Genomic DNA, 22,500 nt, shown 5'->3' on the forward strand with positions numbered 1-22,500 from the left:
CATGCTGGACTAGCATGCTAGCCTCATGGTTTTCCTGCTAGCTTAAAATGAAGAAATGTGGTAATTTGCTAGAAAGGAACTGGCAAATTACTAGTTTCTTGTTGTTCTTGTTCTTTTTGACCTTTTGGAAGAAGTCTCAGCGCTAGCACGGCACTAACGGCTCAGCCTGTGCCGGTTACAGAGGGAGACGTCCTGGAACCAGCGCTGGCGTGTTAAAAGTCAGCCGTGTTTACTGTCTGCCGCTGTTTTTACGTGACCGCAGGAAGTGACACCGGATAGTCTGTCGGCGTTTAAAGGCTCCATCCACCCGGTTTTTAACGCGCCGCAGAACGCAGCGGAAGGAGAGTCTTTGTTTTTGGTTTTACAGTTTTAACAGCGTTCAGCCTGTCGGACCTCACAGCGTCTGAGACGTTCCACCCCTGGTGAGCTGCGGACCTTCTGCCTCTGGTACAGAGGTCTGTCAGGTGTGTAACAGCAGCAGCAGTTACAGCAGCACCAACAGTAAAAACAGCACCAGCAGTAACAGCAGCAGAAGCAGTTACAGCAGCAGCAGCAACAGCAGCAGCAGTAACAGCAGCAGCAGCAGCAACAGCAGTTACAGCAGCAGCAGCAGCAACAGCAGTTACAGCAGCAGCAGTAACAGCAGCAGCAGCAGTTACAGCAGCAGCAGCAGCAACAGCAGTTACAGCAGCAGCAGTAACAGCAGTTACAGCAGCAGCAGCAGCAGCAGCAACAGCAGTAGCAGCAGCAACAGCAGCAACAGCAGTAGTAGCAGCAGCAGCAGTTCTGTGAACAGAAGCTCCAGTGTCTCTGGTTCTTCTTCTGCTGCTGCTTCTCCAGCGATGTCTCTCCCAGGCTGGTGGCCATGCCTCCAGTTGACAGGCCTTGGCCCCGCCCCTTATGGACCTGCGGAAGATTTGGCCTGGCGTCCCATTGTAGCGGAAGGTTGCGCGCAGACAGAGGGCTAAATCACTGCCGCCGCAGGTCTTCTCTCACGGGTGCCGGCATGCGGATATTTTTCCCCTCTCAGGTGTTTTTCCTCTCAGCCGGTCGATGCTGATTGAGACCCGCAGCACCTGCCGCCCTCCGGGGCAGGAAGGGGCACAACAATCGCTCTTTGTTTGTCCCAGCCCCCGACTGAGAGTCCGGTAGATGGACGGAGAGACGGGGAGGTGGACGGGTGGGGGGGGCAGGGCTCCGCCCACCATTTTAGCCACGTCCACCTGTAGGAAGCCTGCAGCTGTTGCTAAGTGGCTACAAACAGCAGTGGAGAAGAAAAAGACGATGAAGACCACAGGTTCCTGCTGTGTATGTAGAATAGAATAGAATAGAATAGAAGGCCTTTATTCATCTCACAGTGTGGAAATTTGCCCAATTACAGCAACGGTGTAGTGCAAAAAAGATGGCAAATTGTATGTAAATGTAGAAATGTAACTGGGTCCAGTGGACAGCCGACAGCGGCTGAGTCACTGGAGAACCTCTGCAGGGGACGGAGGTTGGCGTTGCAGCGTGAGTGTGATCGTCCAGTTACCCTCCAGTCTCCCCTCTTTGGCTGTTTTCTATTGGTCATGTGACGTCATTGGAGTTGCAGCGCCGGCTTACGTTACGTTTTCCTTCCTGTTTTTTTGTCGGCCGCTTTCACCTTTGACCTCTGGGGAGGCTTCCCTGGGCGGTGACATCATTGTTTGGTGCTGCTGCTGCTGCTGCAAAACACAGTGTTTCACCGCGACGTCGACACACCTGACAGGAAGTGCCTCGGTTAACACACGCGCACGCACGCACACACACACACTCGGTGTTTGGGCTGCAGCAGTGATGGATGGTCCTGGGAAATCGTAGCACAGTGAGAGAAACTCTATCTGTCTCCACTGTCTGCCCAGCTGTCTGTCGTCTTACACACACACACACACACACACACACACACCCACACACTCGTGTCCATCTGTCCACCTCTCCTCTCTGTGCTCGGCAGGCTAATTAACTAATGTGCTGATCTTTCATTGGCTCTTTGTGCTCTTGAGAGAAAGTGTGCGTGTGTGTGTGTGTGTGTGCGTGTGTTCGTGCGTGTGCGTGTGCATGTGTGTTTCTCCGTGTGTGTCATAGGGTTAATTGCTGCGCACGGCCTGCTGAACCTCCCTGTTGCTCCGAGTAAAAACTTTATTGTCCGTCCATTCAGAGAACTTCTTCTTCTTCTTCTAAAACAGACAGGGTTGAGAGGGCAAATATGGGCTGGGAGGTGTGGTGGGTAGGAGGGTTCAGGTAGGGTAGGCAAGTCTGAAGAGGTGGGTTTTGAGGACAGACTTGAAGTTATTGAGCTCTGTGCAGTTGCGGATGTGTTTGGGGGAGGGACTTCCAGAGGGTGGGGGCGGAGCCACTGAAGGGGCGGAGTCTGGCGATGTTCTTCAGGTGAAAGAAGGCGGAGCGGGCAAGTTGGGAGACATGGTGGTCGAAGGTGAGGTTGGGGTCGAGGTTGATTCCGAGGTTGCGGACAAGTGATGATGGGGTTATATCGATTTGTCTTCTTCTTCTTCTCCTCCTCCTCCTCCTCCTCTTTCTTCTTCTTCTTCTTCAGTCTGGTATCAGCTATGGCATTTTAGTTTTTTTTTCCCCCTCCGTGAGACGAGCAGTCGAAGCGACAGACAACCAGCGTCTCCCTCGGCGATGTTTTGATGCGGGAGAAGATCAGAACCTCCGGAAAACGAGAATTAAATCCTGTGTCTTTGATTCCATTTGAAGAGGCTTCTAAGTTGAAGAGTGTGTGTGTGGAGTGGAGAATTCACTCGAGGGATTCTGGGAGTCGCCGTGATTGACAAGCGGCGAAACGCGCTCAGACGCTCCGACTCGTTCTTTCTTCATGAATCGGTGAACAGACGAACCGTTTCTCGTTCTTTTCTCTGGGGTTAATTATCACAGGAACGCCTTTTTGTTGCTTTTTTGTTTTAATTGTCTTTATTCAGACGCAATAGACACCGAGATCTTTGCTCCTATGTCATCAAACACTCAACTCTCCTGTGTTTTTTGTTTTTTTGTTGTTTTTTTTTGCAGGAAGTCATTGCTGATTTAGCCGGAAGAGCTGCAGCGTTAGCGCCGTGCTAACGGGTGTCCGTAGTTGTCGATTCCTTAAAGTGATTGTTGGATTTGTACCTAGCTGCTTTTTAGCTCTTTTGTTTCAGTTGTCTCCACCAACCAGAAGCTTGTTAAAATGATTTTTGGCTAGCAGTTAGCCACATGTTAGCTATAATTACCAGGTCACATTTTGTGCAGTTTTGTTCAAAAAAAAAGTACATTCCTGACACTGGATTTGCAATTCACAGATTGTTGCTGTGATTTCAAACCAGCGCCAGCTTTGGTTAGCTGCTAGCTTAGGTTCTGGAGCAGGAAAACTTGATTTTTTTTTGTCAACATACATTGGAAGATTTTTTTCTCTGCTAAAATATTGCTGGTAAATTCTTTGTACAAATTAAGGATAAACGGGGTTGACAGTGAGTTGTGCAACAGACAGGTGGCTTTTTGGGGGAAAGCAGAGGAGGGAACATGAGCTAAAAGATGGAAAATGAGGCCGTGGCTTCGATGGGTCCAGTGTGGAGACATATAGAAGGTCTTCAGAATGCACGTGTGTGTGTGTGTGTGTGTGTGTGTGTGTGTGTGTGTGTGTGTGTGTGTGTGTGTGTGTGTGTGTGTGTGTGTGTGTGTGTGTGTGTGTGTAATCAGAGCCACCAGTCAAACATAAACACAGCAGCAAAGTTTCCATCCACTGCGCCGTCACTGGAGCTGGCGAGGCTTCGAGACAGAATCAGTAAGAGGACAGACAGAAACAGATCGATCGCACACACACACACACACACACACACACACACACACACACACACACACATATGCAAACATATACACGCACACACACACACACACACACACACAAACATATGCAAACGCATACACACACACACACATACACACACACACTGCTAATCTCCAGACTTACTGATTGAGGGACAAACCCCAATCAGAGTCCATTATTTAATCCAGGTGAGTCACTCTGAACCACCTGCCTCACTTCCTGTCTCACTTCTTGCTTCACTTCCTGCTTTACTTCCTGTCATCACTTCCTGCTTCACTTCCTTTTTTTAATATATTTATTCACAAATGCAGACAAACATACATACATACATCCAAAGAAACCAAACAAAAAACAGCAAAAACAACAATAAGACAACAACAAAACAAAACAGGAACACAATATTACAAACATTATTGCCAGGGTTTCCCAGTTCAGGTGAACATCCACCTCATTTACCTGTCTCACTTCCTGCCCCACTTCCTGCCGTAGTCAGTTGCGTGGTTCCTCTCACATCGAAGGTGATCAGGTGACATCATCAGGTCATGTGACATTGTACGCTGAGGTTTGATGAGGCGGTCCTGCTGCTTACGGCGCCATCCGCTCACCACTGGTCATGTTGTGCAACTGCACCTTTAATTAAATCTCTCCCTCTCGCTCTCTCTCTCTCTCTCTCTCTCTCTCTCTCTCTCCGCCCACAGTCATGTACAACTGAAGCTGACTCGCCCTCAGACCTGTAGCCAGCTCCTCATTCCTCCTCCTCCTCCTCCTCCTCCTTACCCACAATGCACCCCTCCCCCTCCCACTTCCTTCTCCTCCTCCTCCTCCCCCTCTCCCTGGCCGCCCCCGCCCTATCCTCCTCCTCCTCCTCGGTGGCGGGCAGGGCGGTGTACCGGGCGTTCGACACCTCCCTCACCCACCTGACTGTGCACCGGCGGACGGGCGAGGTGTTTGTGGGCGCCGTCAACCGCGTGCTGAAGCTGTCAGCCAATCTGACGGAGCTGAGGAGTCACATGACCGGGCCGGTGGAGGACAACGCCACCTGCTACCCGCCGCCAAGCGTCCGGGCCTGCGCCCACAGGTCAGTCTCCTGCTTCTCTCACTCTCCCTCCCTCTCTCTCTCTCTCTCTCTCTCTCTCTCTCTCTGTGTGTGTGTCTCTCTCTCTCTCTCTCTCTGTCTCCCTCTCTCACTCTCTGTAAGTAAAAAGTCGTCGGAAAAAGAAATCACTCAAGTAACGTACAGATCTCTGAAAAAAAACCTACTCAAGTGCACTGACAAGTACTTGTGCTTCGCTACCCCCCCACCTCTGCCGTCCGACAGGCTGGAGATGTCGGACAACGTCAACAAGCTGCTGCTGGTGGACTACAGCGGCGAGCGGCTGGTGGCGTGCGGCTCCATCTGGCAGGGCGTCTGCCAGTTCCTGCGGCTGGACGACCTCTTCAAGCTGGGCGAGCCGCACCACCGCAAGGAGCACTACCTGTCCGGGGCCAAGGAGGCCGACGGCATGGCAGGTGAGCTAAGTTGGCTAACTGCTGACACCAAAAAAAAAAAGGAAAAGAGAGGTTTCACACGGTGCTCAGAGATCAGAGACAGGTGGGGAACCGCCGGCTAGCTTATCTTAGCTTAGCTTAGTTTAGCTCCATCAAGAGGAAGAGCTGGAGCTTACGATACCCGATCTTAGCTTCCCGTCAATCAGTGGGGTTAGCGGCTAATCCAGGGGTAGGCTACGTTTTTGACTGGTGGGCCACAATGGGCTCTAAAATTTGGAGTGTTTTTTGGTGACCCGCCTCATAGGAGGATATGTAGAAAACAATAAAATAGTAGTACAGTATTTAGCTCTTTATCGAAATGGCTCTTAAAACACTGGAAAAATGGATAAAAGTCACCTTTTTGATGACGGGCCGCGTATGGCCCCCGTGCCGTAGTTTGCCCACACCTGGACCAAGCTAACTGCTGAGGTGAAAGCAAACAGGTGTGTCTCCCTCACAGCGGTGGGCGGGACTTCCTGTCGGTGTGAGGAGACTCAGTGTCCTGTCACAGCTTTGCCCACAGAAATGACAATCTGATGGTTTTTTTTTCCCCTCTTCTTTTTTTCTCCACTTTGTTTCCTGGACGAGCCGCCGGTGTCCATCATCTGTCAGAGCATTTGGGGTGTTTTTTTTCTTCTTCTTCTTCTCTTCCTTGTGATTTAAAGCTGACTTGTCAGTTTCCAGTCGGAGCCGAGAGGATGATTGAAAACTGCTGCCGCTCCCATATTTAATGTTTATTTTCCACCTCCGGGCCGTGATGTCGGAGTGATAAACTGATCGACAACAAACAAACACCCCTTCTGCCTTCTGCTGCCAGCTTTTTTTTTCCTTTTTTAATCTTATTAATATACATCGTTTACTCGCTTTTTCCGCCAGTAGTTCTAAGGTTGTGTTTTTTTTCTGCGCGCGCGGCAAAAAAAGACTCCTGACTTCAGACCTGTCAGTCAGCCGCTCGTTTGTTCCCTCGACCCAAAAAGTTTCTTCCTTTCGCTCCTCCTGTGAGCGTCGTTAGCTCCTTCTGCGTCTCATCTCCTCCTCCCTCCCCCTTCGCCGCTCCTCGCCAACGCCTGCCGTCTTCTGACGGCTCGTTAGCGTGACGCACTTTACGCCTTTGTTCCGTAAAAAAAAAACAGAGAGGTGGGGAGGGGGGCCTGGCACAAAAAAAGTGCTGGAGTGAGCTTCTGAAAGTGGGGCAGCGGAAGAGAAAAGCTCCGAAGCTGCCGGTGTAGGTGCAAAGTCTGCCCGGCCTACGGAATCTGTCCAGGTTCTGCCATTTCTGGCGATTTCCGGCGCGATTTCCGGCAATTTCATTGACGTGGCAAACTGTCATTGGCTGAGCGGTGTCTGTAAGGTTACAAGATCTGTTCGGGGGTTCGGCGATTGTCGACGGCGTCGCGTACGGCAATTCTTAGATGGATAGATAGATAGACAGAACATTTTCTATCTATCGATCTATCTATCTGTATATCTATCTATCTATCTGTATATCTATCTATCTAGCTATCTATCTGTATATCTATCTATCTATCTGTATATCTATCTATCTATCTATATGTATATCTAGCTATCTATCTGTATATCTATCTATCTATCTATCTGTATATCTATCTATCTATCTATCTGTATATCTATCTATCTGTATATCTATCTATCTATCTGTATATCTAGCTATCTATCTATCTGTATATCTAGCTATCTATCTATCTATCTATCTATCTATCTATCTATCTGTATTTCTATCTATCAATCTATTTATCTATCTATCTATCTATCTATCTGTATATCTATCTATCTAGCTATCTATCTGTACAGATTTTGTACCTACACCGGTGTCCCTGGTTAAACGTTCGACTGCTGTAGCGCTGAAGCTAACCTCCTGCTAGACCAGGGGGTGGGCACAACTATTTGACTGGTGGGGGGCCACAATGGGTTCTAAAATTTGACAGAGGGGGCTGGAGCAGGAGCAGATGGATGGAGTGTTTTGGTGACCCCCCTCACAGAAGAAAAAAAATATATATTATGGGATATGTAGAAAGCGTTCTTCATTGTCAATTGCAAAATGAACAAAGGCCAAGGTACAGAGAAATGTGTCTTTGAAGCCCAACGGTATTAAGCTCTTTATTGAAATGAATCTTAAAACAAATATGAAATACAGCTGTTTTATTATCTACTATTAATAGAATTCTTTAAGTTAGGCGGGCCGGATTAGAAAGCTTAACGGGCCGCATATGGCCCCCCGGGCCGTAGTTTGCCCATTGCCTGCGTTAGCCCATCCTTCCATCCTTCCCAGACTGACCGCCCCGACCTCCTTCCCTTCCAGGGGTGGTGGTGGGCGAGGACGACTGGGGCGCCGACCCCCGCAGGAAGAGGCCCCAGAAGGGCGGCAGCCACCTCTTCATCGGCGCCGCCATCGATGGCCGCTCCGAGTACTTCCCCACGCTGTCCAGCCGCAAGCTGGTGGCCGACGAGGAGAGCGTCAACATGTTCTCGCTGGTCTACCAGGACGAGTTTGTGTCGTCGCAGATCAAGATCCCGTCGGACACGCTGTCCCTCTACCCGGCCTTCGACATCTACTACGTCTACGGCTTCTCCAGCCGCACCTACGTCTACTTCCTCACGCTGCAGCTGGACACGCAGCTCACGCAGATGGACGCCGGCAGCGAGAAGTTCTTCACCTCCAAGATCGTGCGCATGTGCTCCAACGACACCGAGTTCTACTCCTACGTGGAGTTCCCGCTGGGCTGCACCAAGGACGGGGTGGAGTACCGGCTGGTGCAGGCCGCCTACCGCCAGCGGCCCGGCCGCAGGCTGGCACAGGCGCTGGGCCTGTCCGAGGACGACGACGTGCTCTTTGTCATCTTCTCCCAGGTAGGCTGAGGCCCTTCACTTTCTCCACTTCCTTCACTTCCTTCACTTCCTCCAGCTTCTTCCACCTTCCTCCCCCTTCCTCCATTTCCTCAGCTCTATCGCCTTTCTTTCACCTTCCTCCCCTACCTCCACTACCTCCACTACCTCCACTTCCTTCACTTTCTCCACTTCCTTCACTTTCTTCACTTCCTATACTTCCTACACTTCCTTCACTTCCTCCAGCTTCTTCCACCTTCCCCACCTTCCTCCAGTTCCTCTGCTCTATCGCCTTTCTTTCACCTTCCTCCCCCTTCCTCCACTACCTCCACTTCCTCCACTTCCTTCACTTCCTCCACTTCCTTCACTTCCTCCAGCTTATTCCACCTCCTCCACCTTCCTCCATTTCCTCTGCTCTATTGCCTTTCTTTCACCTTCCTCCACTTCCTCCACTTCCTTCACTTCCTCCACCTTCCTCCACCTCCTCACTTGCTCCAATTCATCCACTTCCTCCTTTTTCCATTTCCTCTGCCCTCTTGCATTTGCTCCACCCTCCTCGTCCTTCCGCCACCTTAATCCATCTTCCGCCACCAGTTATCATTCATTCATTCATTCATTCATTCATCTTCTATACCCGCTTATTCCTATTCGGGGTCACGGGGGTCTGCTGGAGCCTATCCCAGCTGTCTTAGGGCGAAGGCAGGGTACACTCTGGACAAGTCGCCAGTTCATCGCAGGGCCCAGTTATCATAGTTTAGCTAAATGTAAAAAAAAAGCTAACTATAGACCTGGCTAATAAACCCAGTGCTAACAACAAGAGCTATATGTGCTACAAATTTATTCCTCTTGTTGTTTGTAACATAACAAACTAGTAGTACCTACGGTGTGGTGGATTTTAGCTTAGCCACCTATTCCAGTGTCTGTGGCGCTAGCCTGCAGCGTTAGCCCGCTGTGTCCCACTTCCAATCCTCCACGTCCGCCTCCTCCTTCGTCGTCGTCTTTGTTCTTCACCTTTGGTTTCCCTACCGGTGGAGTCTCACAGCTTGTCTATCTGTGTGTCTGTCCTCCAGGGCCAGAAGAACCGCTCCAACCCGCCCAGGGAGACGGTGCTGTGCCTCTTCACGCTCCACGCCATCAACCTGGCCATGAGGGAGAGGATCCGCTCCTGCTACCGTGGCGAGGGACGCCTGTCGCTGCCGTGGCTCCTCAACAAGGAGCTGCCCTGCATCCACACGGTAAGGGGTGTGTGTGTGTGTGTGTGTGTGTGTGTGTGTGTGTGTGTGTGTGTGTGTGTGTGTGTGTGTGTGTGTGTGTGTGTGTGTGTGTGTGTGTGTGTGTGTGTGTGTGAAGGTGTGTAGCGGCGACACCAGTCGTCCTGCTGTAGCTTCAGCAGCTGGAAGCTCCGCCTCTCTCTGCCTCCCTCCGACTTCCTCTCCATCTCTTCTTCCTTCTTGCTCCGTCTCTTTGTCTCGGCTCCTCTGAGGATCCTCTACATCGTCTGCCTGAGGCTGCCTGCAGGCTGCGACACACACACACACACCCACACACACACACACACACACACAGAAAGAAAGAGAAAAAATATCACTTTCTGTAGAGTTGAACCACAAACGTAAGGACAAACTAATCAGCCCTGCAGTGGGGTTATTTGAGGTCATGGAAGATGGAGGGGGGGGGCGTGGGGTGTTTGGGGGAGGGGCGTGTATGATATTCTTATTCATGGTGGAATGGCCTCCGGTGGTTACCCTGGTAACCAACATGCGGCGGGGGGGGGGTGTCCAAGTGTGGGTGTCGGGTGAGAGGGACGACCCCACCGACCAATCACAGCTCAAGACAAAAAGATGTGAATGTGTCTGTGTGTCTATGTGTCTGTGTAGTGTCTGTGTGTGTGTGTGTGTTTTGGGGGCAAAGACAAAAGAGGCGGGGCCAGTGTCCAGGCTGGTGACCTCCTTCTTTTGTCAAAAGCAGCAGGGTGTGTGTGTGTGTGTGTGTGTGTGTGTGTGTGTGTGTGTGTGTGTGTGTGTGTGTGTGTGTGTGTGTGTGCGCGCGCTCCATCTCCAAGATCTTCCTGTGGTGAATGATGAACTCTGTTTTACACACACACACACACACACACACACACACATACACCTACCAAACTAAAAACGTCGCCCCCTACTGCCTGTTTTTTACTGCCTCAGTTTTCCCTCCCAGGCCTTTAACCCACTAATGACAGGGTGTGTATGTGTGTGTGTGTGTGCGTGTCTGTGTGTACCCTGTAATAAAGCAGCCCTGCCTCGTCCCCCTAACGCACAAATTTGAAACTCGTAGTTTAATGCCCACCGTGTCATTTATTTGTGATATTCCTCGTCGTGGCGGAGGCGTCGTCAAGCTGCGGGGGCGGGGCTTGTGAGTGACACCCCTCTCAGCCAACCAGTCCACCCGAGTTTGACTCGGTCTTCACCGACGAGAAATGTTTTCAGCGCCGCCGGACGACCACGGTGGTGTCGGCTCAGCTGCCAATCAAAGTCTCATGTCCCGCCCACTCGCAGGTGGGTGGGGGAAGGGAGAAGGTGTCGGGGAGACAAAGGCGTCTCTTCTAATATTTTTTTCCCCGCGATGAAGCGCGACAGCATGGGAAGGTGACGGTGTGATGACAGCTGGGTAACGAGTGCAGGCCGCTCTGATGTCGAATAAAGAGAAAATAAAATAAAAATTGAGGTTGTTGTTTACAGGTGTGTGTGTGTGTGTGTGTGTGTGTGTGTGTGTGTGTGTGTGTGTGTGTGTGTGTGTGTGTGTGTGTGTGCAGATTGTGTGTCGCTTCCGTCTCTTTTCTCATTTCCTGACCCGGAGAAGCCGCGAGTGTCTCCAGCCAATAACACCGGCCGCACTTTCATTAACTCTGGCAGCTAGCTTAGCATCGTCTAGCACAGGGGTGGGCAAACTACGGCCTGGGGGCCATATGCGGCATGTGAAGCTTTTTAATCCGGCCTGCCGACCCTGAAGAAATTATGTTAGTAGCGAGTAAGTCTTAAAATTGCAGTTTTTCATCCATTTTTGCATTTTTTCAGAGTCATTTCAATAAAGCGTTAAACACCGTGTGGCTTCAAAGACACATATGTTGTTGTAGCTGTGCTTTAGTTCATTTTCAATAAAATAAACATTAAAGCAACATGTTTTTTTTGCATATCCCATGGTATGTTTTTCCCCCTATGAGGTGGATCACCAAAGCACTTCATCCATCTGCTCCTGCTCTGGTCCCTCTGTCCAATTTTAGAACCCACTGTGGCTCCACCAATCAAAAAGTTTGCCCACCTCTGGTGGCGTAGCGTCTCTTAGCAACAGAGCCCAGCAAAGATGCAAACTGCCAGATTGCAAAGCATGATGGGAGCTTCCAGTGGTCCATCAATTGGAGATTATTTTTTTCTGGAAGGTGAACTGGTGAGAGCTCCCCCTGCTGGCCTGCACCCGCTATGACGTGCCAGTGTACTTCCTGCTTCCTGCTTACTGGTTCCTTCCCTGGTCTGACCGGTTCCTCCTCCTCATCTCTCCCTCTCTCTCCTCCACAGCCGATGCAGATCGGGGACAACTTCTGCGGCCTGGTGCTGAACCAGCCGCTGGGGGGCCTGCGAGTCATCGAGGGATACCCGCTGTACGAGGACCGCACACAGGGCATGGGCGCTGTGGCCGCGTACACCTATGGAGAACACACCGTGGTGTTCGTGGGCACCAGGACCGGACAGCTGAAGAAGGTAAGGCTGGGTGGAGGGAAGGATGGATGGATGGATGGATGGAATTTCAAGATGAGGAAAGTGGTTTGATGCAAAGCTTTGGATGGATGAGTCAGTCAGTTGATGGGCGGATGGATGGATGGAGGTGGACTTGAAGATAAGGAAAGTGATTTGATGCACGTCTGTGATATGATGGATGGATGAGTCGATGGATGGATGAGTGGATGAATTTGACATTAAGGAAAGGTATTTGATGCAAAACTTTGATATGATGGATTCAATGGATGGAGGGCTGGTGGGACCACTGGTGAACAGGTGGATGATTAATGAACGAGTGATTGAAGCGGTGAATCGGATAGATACAGATGACTGCCAGGTGAAGGGATGAGAGGGTTGACGGAGGTAAAGGTGGCGGCTCGGAAGGACTGATGAAGGGATTGATGAGAGGATGGAGGGACGGATGGTGGGGGGGGGGGTGGATTGTTGGATGGAGGGGTAGATGGTGGCGTTGATGGGGGGGTGATGGATGGATTGTTGATGGAGGGATTGATTGTTGATGGAGGGATGCGTTGTTGGATGGGGGATGGACAGAGGGGGGTGAGATGGTGAGGTTGATGGGGGGGGGGGTTGATGGATGGATTGTTGATGGAGGGATGATGGATGGGGAGCTGGACGATGAGTGTAGGGAGGGTGGACGGGGGAAGAGACAGTCGGATTCCTTCCAGTGGAACCAGTAGCGGCTCCAGGCTTCCTGCTGGTGTGGATTGGAAGAGATTTCATTCTTTTTTTTCTTGATTTGAATTGAATTTGATTTGATTTGGTGTGGATGAGACTGAAATGGATTCGATCCAAATGGGTTTTCACTTGATTTGAACTGATATTGGCTGAAAGTTGGTCAAAAGTGTGTGTGTGTGTGTGTGTGTGTGTGTGTGTGTGTGTGTGTGTGTGTGTGTGTGTGTGTGTGTGTGTGTGTGTGTGTGTGTAGGGAGGTGCGCTCAGTGCAGCGTGTCTCCTCTCTCTCTCCCTCTCTCTCTCTCTCTCTAGTGTGTTTGTTTTGGATGCAGAACAGAGGAGCCGCTGACTGAAACACACACACACACACACACACACACACACACACACACACACACTCTCTCTCATGTTCTGTCCAGCTTCCTGTCGCCGCCATGACATCACCCTCTCTGAGCCAATCAGCTGCTGCCGCTGTGGCCTCTGAGAGAAGTTCAGAAGGTGAACTGGTGGGCAGGCACACACACGCACACACACACACACACACACACACACACACACACACACTCACACTCACTTACTCACACACACGCAGGTCTGTGCTGCTCCGTGGTCATGCTGGTGATTTAAAGGTGCATTCCGCTGATTTCACGCATGATAACGCGATCAGGCCTCAGAGGGAACACAGTTCAAATGTGTTGCCGTGGAAGGAGGGGAGGGGGGGGGGGGTTGTGATGTCATCGTGCAGATCCTCAAACACGCCCACTTTTTTTTTTCTTTCAACAACAGCAACGAAAACTGCTGATGAATTTTGAACACGGCTCAGAGCTCTCTTGTTTTCGTGGGAAGATTTTGTCGGGAAAGTGAGCCCTTCCTCCCACTCCCCCTCTTCCTCTTCTTCTTCATCTTCTTCCTGTTCCTCCTCGTCCTCTTCTTCCTCCTCTTTGTCTTCTTCTTTTTCCTCCTCCTCTTCCTCTTCTTCCTCCTCGTCCTACTCCTATTCTTCCTTCTCCTCCTCTTCCTCCTCATCCTCATCCTCTTCTTCCTCCTCATTCTCCTCCTCATCCTCTTCCTCTTCTTCCTCCTCATTCTCCTCCTCTTCTTCCTCTTCCTTGTCCTTCTCCTCCCGCTTCTCTTCATTCTCTTCCTCTTCTTCTTCTTCCTCCTCTTCCTCGTCCTTCTCCTCCCCCTCCTATTCCTTCTCCTCCTCCTCTTCCTCTTCTTCCCCCTCCTTTCTCCTCTTCCTCCTCGCCCTCCTCCTCCTCCTCCTCCCTCCATTAGCACCCAGTGAATTAGCAGCGACGAGGCGGCCAATCAGGGGCTCCATTCAGAGGGAACGGGGCCATTATTGGCTAATGAGACGGGGGGGAATTGAGGCTTTTATTCCAGCAGCAGTGATGTGTGTTTGGCACCTGCTCCTCCCTCTCCAGCTTCTGCCCTCTCTCGCTCTCTTTTTTTGTCGCATGCATCCTCGCTGCCAGAGAGGGAAATTAATCTGTGGATTCAGATTCATATCGATGATTATTATTAGGAGGCGGCTGCACCTGCTCCTCAGTGTGAGTGCGTCTCAGTCTGTGTGTGCATGAGTGCGTGCGAGCGCATGTTGGCAGATTGTGACTATTGATTAAGTTGAGCCGCACCTGTGAATCTCACCTGTGCTCTCGGCGGCGGAGGTGTTTTTTTCATTCCTAGACAAATAGGAGTAACAAGGGTAAATTCATTTGAAACTGATGTCGTTTGTTCAGGGGAAAAAAAGGAACAGGAAGATTTGCCCACATGGTGGCGCCGTGCCCGGTTCGTGTCCCCTGCGACTGGCTGATGCTGCTCAGCTGCAGCGGGAGGGCGTGTCACCAAATGAACGGCTTTAGCCAAACTTCATTTTGAATGTTGTTAAACCTGATCTGAAAGCTGATTGGCTGCTTTTAGAAAAAGCTCCGCCTCTTGTCCTTCGTCCTGCGTCAGAACAGAGTGTGGGCTCTTAAGGCCCCGAGCCAATCAGAGGAGTCCCTCTGTGGACCGAGACCACTGATTGGATAAATGATTAGTTAAGGAATTAAAATCTGTCAGCGCCATCACACACATACACACACACACACACACACACACACGGTTACAGTCTGCCTGGCCATATTAACTGTTGATGATGGCTGTGATTGGAGGTGGAAGTTTCACACCTGAGCTTCACACACACACACACACACACACACACACACACACACACACACACACACACACACACACACACACACTTCCCTCTCTGTTGGTGCTGCATTCAGGGCCAGCTGGTAATTTTCTCACTCTGATCGTTGATAAAAAATAAAACAGCTTCTGTAACAATTGCTGCCCTTGTGTAGCCCCTCCCCCTCTTTTCAGGCGGTGTGGGCGGAGTCAGTCGAGCTCTCTAGCTAGTGGCCCTGCCTGCTCCTCAGTCTGTCCAGCCCTGGTCGTTACTGAGCGCGTGCAGTAGAGGCCGCCGCCGCCCCTCCCACAAATAAACACCAGCGAGTGAAAATAAACACACACGGTTTGTGTTTACGCTGAGTCGGTTTGTGTGACGGCTTGTGTGACGGCTTGTGTGACGGCGCTGCTCTCAGGTTTCTGCTGTTGTGGGCCGCCAGTGACTGAGTGTGTGTGTGTGCGCGTGCGTGTGTGTCAGATTGTGGGGTTTTTGATCCGTTCGACAGGTTTGTTTACGCCCAGCTCAGAGGGCTTGGAGCCGGGCGTCGTTAGCAGGAGCATTATTAGCCCGTTAGCAGCTTAGCGGCAGCCGCTAAACTAAGCTAAGCTAGACGGGCAATGGTAGCAGCTGCTGTTTGTGCTTGTGTCTCTGATCGCAAACCTGTTGGGCGCATATGTTCGCCAGGCGAGTCCTGCGAGTGTTTACATTGCACACACACATAAGTGTGTGTGTTTGTCTGTGTGTGTGCGTGTGAGCATGGACAGTGCATTAACATCGCTATGCTATGATGCTAACAGGTCTGAACCTGCCAGACAGTCAGTGATGATTTACTCTGTTTACACAACTGTGTGACCTCTGATTTAGTGTGTGTGTGTGTGTGTGTGTGTGTGTGTGTGTGTGTGTGTGTGTGTGTGTGTGTGTGTGTGTGTGTGTGTGTGTGAGAGAGAGCTCGTGGCTCACTCTTTCATGCTGTCGAGGATTTGAAACCAGTCAAATGCGGTTTTCGGCAGTTCTGCCAATCGGAATGTGTTGTCTGTCCAAAAAGACTGTCGGAAGGCTCTGATTGGACGATCCTTCTGTTGCACATTGTCACACCAGACCAGATCGGTTTTCTTCTCCACCCTCGGAGCCCAACATTGCAGCTCCGCCTCTTCCTTTCCCTGTCTCAGAAGCTGATTGGTCCAGGCTGACTGTGACCGGCTGAAGTCTTTCACATTTCAAAGTGGATCAGTGAGGATTCAGACGTTGGGAGTGAGATGCTTGGTCTTCTCTGCTCCTTCTGGTCCAACCTTCTTCTTCTCCTTCCTGCTGCTGCTGCTGCTGCTGCTGCTCAGAGACAAAAAACCTGCTTGTGGGCTGATTTAAACTGGAGGAAAGTGAAGTGAAGTAAAGCAGCAGCAGCAGCCCGCTGATAAACGACCCTTTATCCCCAGTCACAAGCTTCTGGTGGACGGACACACACACACACACACACACACACACACACACACACACACACACACACACAGAGCACACACACACGCAGCTTTATCAGCCGTGTGTGTCGTCAGGATTCACCTTGGGAAATGACTTCATCTGTGTGTCTCGCCCCCCATCTCTCCCTCTCTCTCTCTCTCTCTCTCTTGCCCTCATCCTTATCATCCCTCTCTCACCCTGCTCGCCCTCGCTCCCTGTTTTATGTCTCTCTCTCTCTTTTCTCTCTCTCTCTCTCTCTCTCTCTCTCTCTCTCTCTCTCTCTCTCTCTCTCTCTCTCTCTCTCTCTCTCTCTCTCCCCCCTTATTGACCATGTTTTACAGCGAAATCCATAAAGTTTGTCCCAAAGGACACGTTTGAATCTGACGTCACACACACGCATTCATGCACGCACACGCGCACACACACACACACACACACACACACACACACATACTGAGCAGTAAAAAACAGTGTGTGGTCTGAATTAAAAGTGAGCGAGTCATTCTGCTTCCTCTCCTTCTTTCATGGCCTCTCTGTGTACGCGTGTGTGCACGTGTGTGTGTGTGTGTTGCCGAGGCTGAGCCAGTGAACCTCGAGCCACACCCAGTCTAAATCTGAACATGGTGGGACTCAACAACACAGCTCAGCACACACACTCCAACCGACTGCACCAGATTTGTGTGTGTGTGTGTGTGTGTGTGTGTGTGTGTGTGTGTGTGTGTGTGTGTGTGTGTGTGTGTGTGTGTGTGTGTGTGCGCGTGTGGTCTCAAATGTTTCTGCTCCCCAGGATCATCAAGTGATAAATGTCTTCTTACTATCAAAGTTTCATTTTTTTTAAAATACTTTTTTTTTTTTAATCAAATTTTGCACCAGGCTTTTATTTTGGAAGGTTCACAACAGGAAGTGTTGAGTGGCTGGTGTTTTTTGGCATGACTCTGGTGGTCCTGTACCAATCAGGACGCTCCCAGTCCCACGGGCAGCGTTGTCGTTGTCTCCGAAAGAGACAGTGTTTGTCCGACAAAGTGCTGCCGCAGTTTTTCATCTTATTATTGTTCATTATCATTTATTATTTATCATTTGTCCGATCGACTTCCTCCCAAAATCAACAACTTGTCTGCACAAAGCAGGGTTTTTTTGTGTCAGAATAAATCACTGCACAACACACATTCTTACACACACATGTGCACACACACACACACACACACACACATTAAGTTTAGTGGCCAGTTTTTCCACTTTGCAGCCGTGTGGACAGAAGTTCAGCTCTGTCTGGAAAATCTCACGTTGATTGGACGAAAACAAGGAACAGATCTCAGTTTCTGTCAGAAGCTTCTTGGTGGGTGTGTGTGTGTGTGTGTGAGAGAGAGAGAGAGAGAGAGAGCGAGAGAGGCAGAGGTGAAGTGTGTGTTTCTGTGGGAGCTGCAGAAAGAACTCCTGACGCTGCGCCAGTGAGGAAGAACGTGATCAACATACCCATCAGCCGCTCAGCTGAGATCTGCAGAGGGCTGAGAGCGGGGGATGGGGGGATGGGGGGAGGCGGGTGAGGAGAAGAGAGGATGAAGGAGAGGAAGGCTGGGAGGAGGAGGTGGAGAAGAAGTGGGAGGAGGAGGAGGAGGACGAGGAGGAGGAGGAGGTGCTGCTGGTGGAAGGGGAGGAAGGAGGCGGTGAGGAGTGTTGAAAGTGGGTCACATTTAGAAGGTGTGTGTGTGTGTGTGTGTGTGTGTGTGTGTGTGTGTGTGTGTGTGTGTGTGTGTGTGTGTGAGAGAGACAGACTCCTCAGGATCGGCAGCAGTAACTCCTCTGACGGCTGCAGGGCCGCTTCTGATTGGACGCAAAACACAGACAGGAAGTTGTGAAGCAGCGGCGGCGGCCATCTTTACTTTGAGCAGCTGGTGTCATTATTATTGTTATTATTATTATTTTTTAAACCTTCTTGTCGCGCTCTGGTGTTGCCGTGGTTACCGGCCAGCCTGAACTCCCGCTGGCTCCTCCCACACTTGGAGCAACACTTTCATGCGTTCTTATGCCGGCGAGCTCGTTAGCGACCTGCCGCTAATTAGCTTTTCCTCCAGCGTCACGACGTGATGTTGTTCGCTGAAACAACCCGACCTACTTCACTCTGTGTGTGTGTGTGTGTGTGTGTGTGTGTGTGTGTGTGTGTGTGTGTGTGTGTGTGTGTGTGTGTGTGTTACCCCGCATTTCATCACGCCCTGAAATGAGTGACAGTGAATTCTCTGCCAAAAAAAAATAATTAGTTAGCGCTCGCCAACGTCTCACCTGAACTCGTTAACGATCCGCAGATCTGGAAAGACCAAACGAGTTGATCACCGATCAGGCTGACGATGAGTTGAGAAACGTTGTTGTTGTCGTTATTGTTTTTGGTGTTGTTGTTGTTGTTGTGCGGCACCCGTTAACCAGTGGACCGTTAACCAGCCAATTAGATTGTGGTTGAGGAGTTGTTCCCCATTTGTCACTTCACTGGTTTTTTATCCATGTTTTGAAAACACGAAGGGAAAAATGTAAAAATTTCAACCAAATTTATTTTCTAAATTTGTGCTTTTCAAAGCGTTGAACTGAAAATCTTTCGTTCCGTTTCCCTGAAACGGGTCATGACGACGCCACACTGGGCTGCTCTCCAGTTATTGACAGGTGTGTGTGAAGTTGTGCGACGTGATGGTCAGTGGTGGGAGGCTTTGATCGCTGGCGGTCTTTGAACGCCTCAGTCGTAATTTTTTTGTTTTGTTTTGTTTTTTCACGCTGGTTTCCTTCTGGTTCTTGCCTCCGACGCGACCAATCACATCCTGTGAAGTCCCAAAATAGGACGAAATTAGATTCAGACTGATTTCCTATTCAGTCCTTTCAGATTAAAAGTCCCGACTGAGCCGCTCATTAGCTGCCTGGGTGAGCGATTGACAAGCCGACTGATCAGCTGATTGGCCGAGCAGTTGGCTGGGACGACAATTGGTTTAACTGACAGGGTGGCGATTGGTCGATTGACGAATCGAGCCACCTGATTGGCCGGCGGCAGACAAGAAGTCAAACCACGTGAACGTCGACGGCGAGTAGAAGAAGTAAAAAGTTCCGTAGCTGGATGTTTGTCACCGGGAGGTAAAGTGAAGTTGACAAAGGGGACACACACTCTCACACACACACTCACACACACACACACACACTCACACACACACGGACTCAGGTTGGCAGTGGAGTGTGTGGACAGTGCAGACAAACACTGCGTCCATGTGAACAAGCAACTGATTAGTGCTGAACAAATACAGACAACACGTACACGCACACAGACACACAAACACACACTCAGATCAATGTGGAGGTCACAATAGCGTCCTGGTGGAATTTTTCAGCTTCAGGTATTTCCAACGGTTTCAACACATCAGAGACCAACTGGAACTTCTGGAACTATCGGAGGAACCGGAACCTTCTCCAAGTTTTCATCGTAGGAACTTAACAAAAACCACAAAATTTATAAACACCTGGAACCTTTCCTAGTTCCTTCTCCAGCGCAGCGACTCCCCTGGATCACATCAGGAACCACGTGACATTTTCATCAGCCAGTGTGACCAGACCTTCCCCTAGCATCACTCCAACTTCACCCAGGAACCAGCCGGGTCCGGTCGACACCCTCCTGATGTTCTCCAGTCGTGCAGAAACGTTTGGCAACAGCAAAGTGACGTCGCGGCTGATTTACAGTGGCCTTTGGAAGATTTCTTCTTCCAGTTTACAGGAACATTCCAGTGTGTGCTGCTTTTTATCACCCGGAGACGAGCGGCGTTCAACACACCCCTCAGCCTCCGCAGGACCTTTCACCAAGGCAGCGTTCAGGGGCCTCGCCGGCGTTCGGACGTTTGGGGAAAGAAAGAAAATAAATGGATTGATGGGAAATAGCAGAAAAAAAGAGGGTTTAATCTGTGTTGGAGGTGAAAATGGGGCGAGCTACAGCCTCTGACAGGAACAGGAAGCTGCTGCTGCTGCACACACACACACACTGTAATAAAACTCCGCCCACCATGACCTGGTCTGGTGTCAACCCTCCCACCAATAGGTAGCTGGTAGCTGCTGCCAGTGTCGGTGGAACCGCCCCCCTGCCCCCCAGCTGGGTCCCTCATCGGCTGGGAAGCTGTAGTTCCTCTCGTCGAACACGGCGTCCCACCGCACCTGAACGCATCGCCGTCAAACCCGGAGCCCGTGTTTTTTCGGCCGACGCGACGAGCGGCGCAAACGAACACGATCGGATCGGCAAGCCGCTTCCCTCCGCCCCCCCCGCCCCCTCCTCCCATCTCCTCCCCCTCGCTCCCCCACCCACACCTCCTCCCCTTTCTCCTCCTCTTCCCCCCTCCTCCTCCTCCCCTTTCTCCTCCTCTTCCCCCCTCCTCCTTCTCCCCTTTCTCCCCCCCCCTTCCTCCTTTTGCAATTTTTTCCTTTTGCATCATCTCTCCCTCTCTCTCTTTCTCTTTCTCTCTCTCTGTCCTACATAGTGAACGATGGATAATGTTGCATCACACACACACAGACACTCACGCACGCCGCACAAAAAAACGCACAACACACACACACGCAGAGGTAGATTAATTATTATTCGGTTGCCGGGGAGATGATGGAAGAACGAGCAAATCTGTCAGCTCCCCAAAGAGGCTGAAGACTCTTCATACTCTCTCGCTCTCTCTCTCGCTCTCTCTCTCCGTGTCGTTCCACCACTCCGAGGGGCTTCGCACATTATCCATTATATCATATGTAATTGTTGCCATGGCGATGATAATCCAGGGCCCCGTCGCTCCTCTCAAACCCGAGAGCCAAAACGTTTTAGTTGGCGTAATCCGTCTGTCCACACGCGCAGCGTTTCAGCTGTTTGTCACAATTCTCATCATCACACCAGCCATTTTTTTTTTTTGTTCAGTTTGTTTTTTTGGCGGGGGGAGGAGGATGGGGGTGGTATCCATCCGACTGCAACGGAAAGAAAGATTTGAAACCGTAGGACGTTTTTTAAAACCGGAAGCTGTGGGGTTGGGTTTTCAAGCTTTAACCGTCCCAGAAATGAGTCGCGAGTCTTTAATCAGGAGAATTTATCAGATTTCCAAATGAGCTTCTGTGTTGTTGGGCTGTTGTATTGTTGCCGGGTGGTTGTGATGATAAACAGCTCGATGCGAAATGAGAGGAAACTTTGACCCCTTTGGATTCAGTCCCAGCCAAACCCGCATAAATCAGCTGATTCGTAAATGGAATTCTAAATTTGATTTTAGCTCCTTATATATCGTTTATCCAATTTTGAGCTCTGAGTCTTGTTCATTTTGTCTCCATAAAATTAAGAATCCCATTCATTCTTTAATCATCTAAGTTGCTTAAGTCAGAACAGCGAATGAGTGGTGACCTTTGACCCCCTGCTCGTCGCCCGGCCATCTCTCACCTCGCAAAATAAAAGCGCCGCCAGATTTTGCACTCGTTCAGAATGGCAGTTCGACTCGGCGTGGACAGGAAGTGCCTGTGGCGCTGACGCCGGAGGTCTCGGCACACCTGAGCAGCCAGGTGAGGTGAAGTGAGGTGGAGAGGAGGAGGAGGGGGGGTCAGAGGTCAGACAGGTGGCGGACCTGCTTTTTTTTTTGAAAATAAGACACAAGCTCGGCTGAGGTGAGACAGGACCGGAGCTACGGTGCTGCTTGGCAAAAGAGCATGGAAAAATCTGCCAAAATGATTTCTATTATCATTGTTATTATCATTATTATCATTATTATTATTGGATTCAGTTGGTAAATAAAGAGGCAGCCAGACAGTGTGTCCTGCTGCCTTCACCTCCCTCACCTCTCTTGTCACTTCTAGTTAGTGTGTGTCTGTGTGTCTGCGTGTGTGTGCACGCCTTAGGGGTTTAAACCATTAGTTGGTGGTCTCAGTATTGTGTGTGTATGAGTATATGGAGGGAGGGTGGGGGGGGGAGGGAGGATGGGAAGGAACTAATAAGCTTAACTACCCCCCCCGTACCCTTCCCCCACCCCCTTGAGGCTCTGATGGCTGACTGAACAATGTTTAGTGTCTGTCTGAAGGAGCTAAATGGATCTCTCTCACACACACACACACACACACACACACACACACACACACACACACACAGCTCCTCCTTGTTTTTTTCTGCTAAGAGGAGAGTGTGTGTGTGTGTGTGTCTTTATATCTTGCAGCCTGTTTGTTAACCTTGTTGTTGTCCTCAAACTGGTTGT

General features: G+C 50.5%; 1 protein-coding gene across 1 annotated transcript in view; it reads left to right on the forward strand.

The window, feature by feature from the left end:
- plxna3 (plexin A3) overlaps nt 1-22,500 on the forward strand; it is a 56,114-nt gene that overhangs the window by 7,887 nt on the left and 25,727 nt on the right. Inside the window, exons 2-6 of the mRNA XM_076026743.1 lie at nt 4,537-4,916; nt 5,157-5,347; nt 7,686-8,233; nt 9,280-9,444; nt 11,758-11,940. Coding sequence (XP_075882858.1) covers nt 4,621-4,916; nt 5,157-5,347; nt 7,686-8,233; nt 9,280-9,444; nt 11,758-11,940 — 1,383 coding nt within the window. The 5' untranslated portion in view covers nt 4,537-4,620. The remainder of the gene's footprint in view (nt 1-4,536; nt 4,917-5,156; nt 5,348-7,685; nt 8,234-9,279; nt 9,445-11,757; nt 11,941-22,500) is intronic.

The sequence above is a fragment of the Nelusetta ayraudi genome, unplaced genomic scaffold (genome assembly GCF_046127955.1).
Source record: "Nelusetta ayraudi isolate G7.1 ecotype Tasmania unplaced genomic scaffold, CSIRO-AGI_Nayr_v1 ptg000019l, whole genome shotgun sequence".
NCBI lineage: Eukaryota > Metazoa > Chordata > Actinopteri > Tetraodontiformes > Monacanthidae > Nelusetta > Nelusetta ayraudi.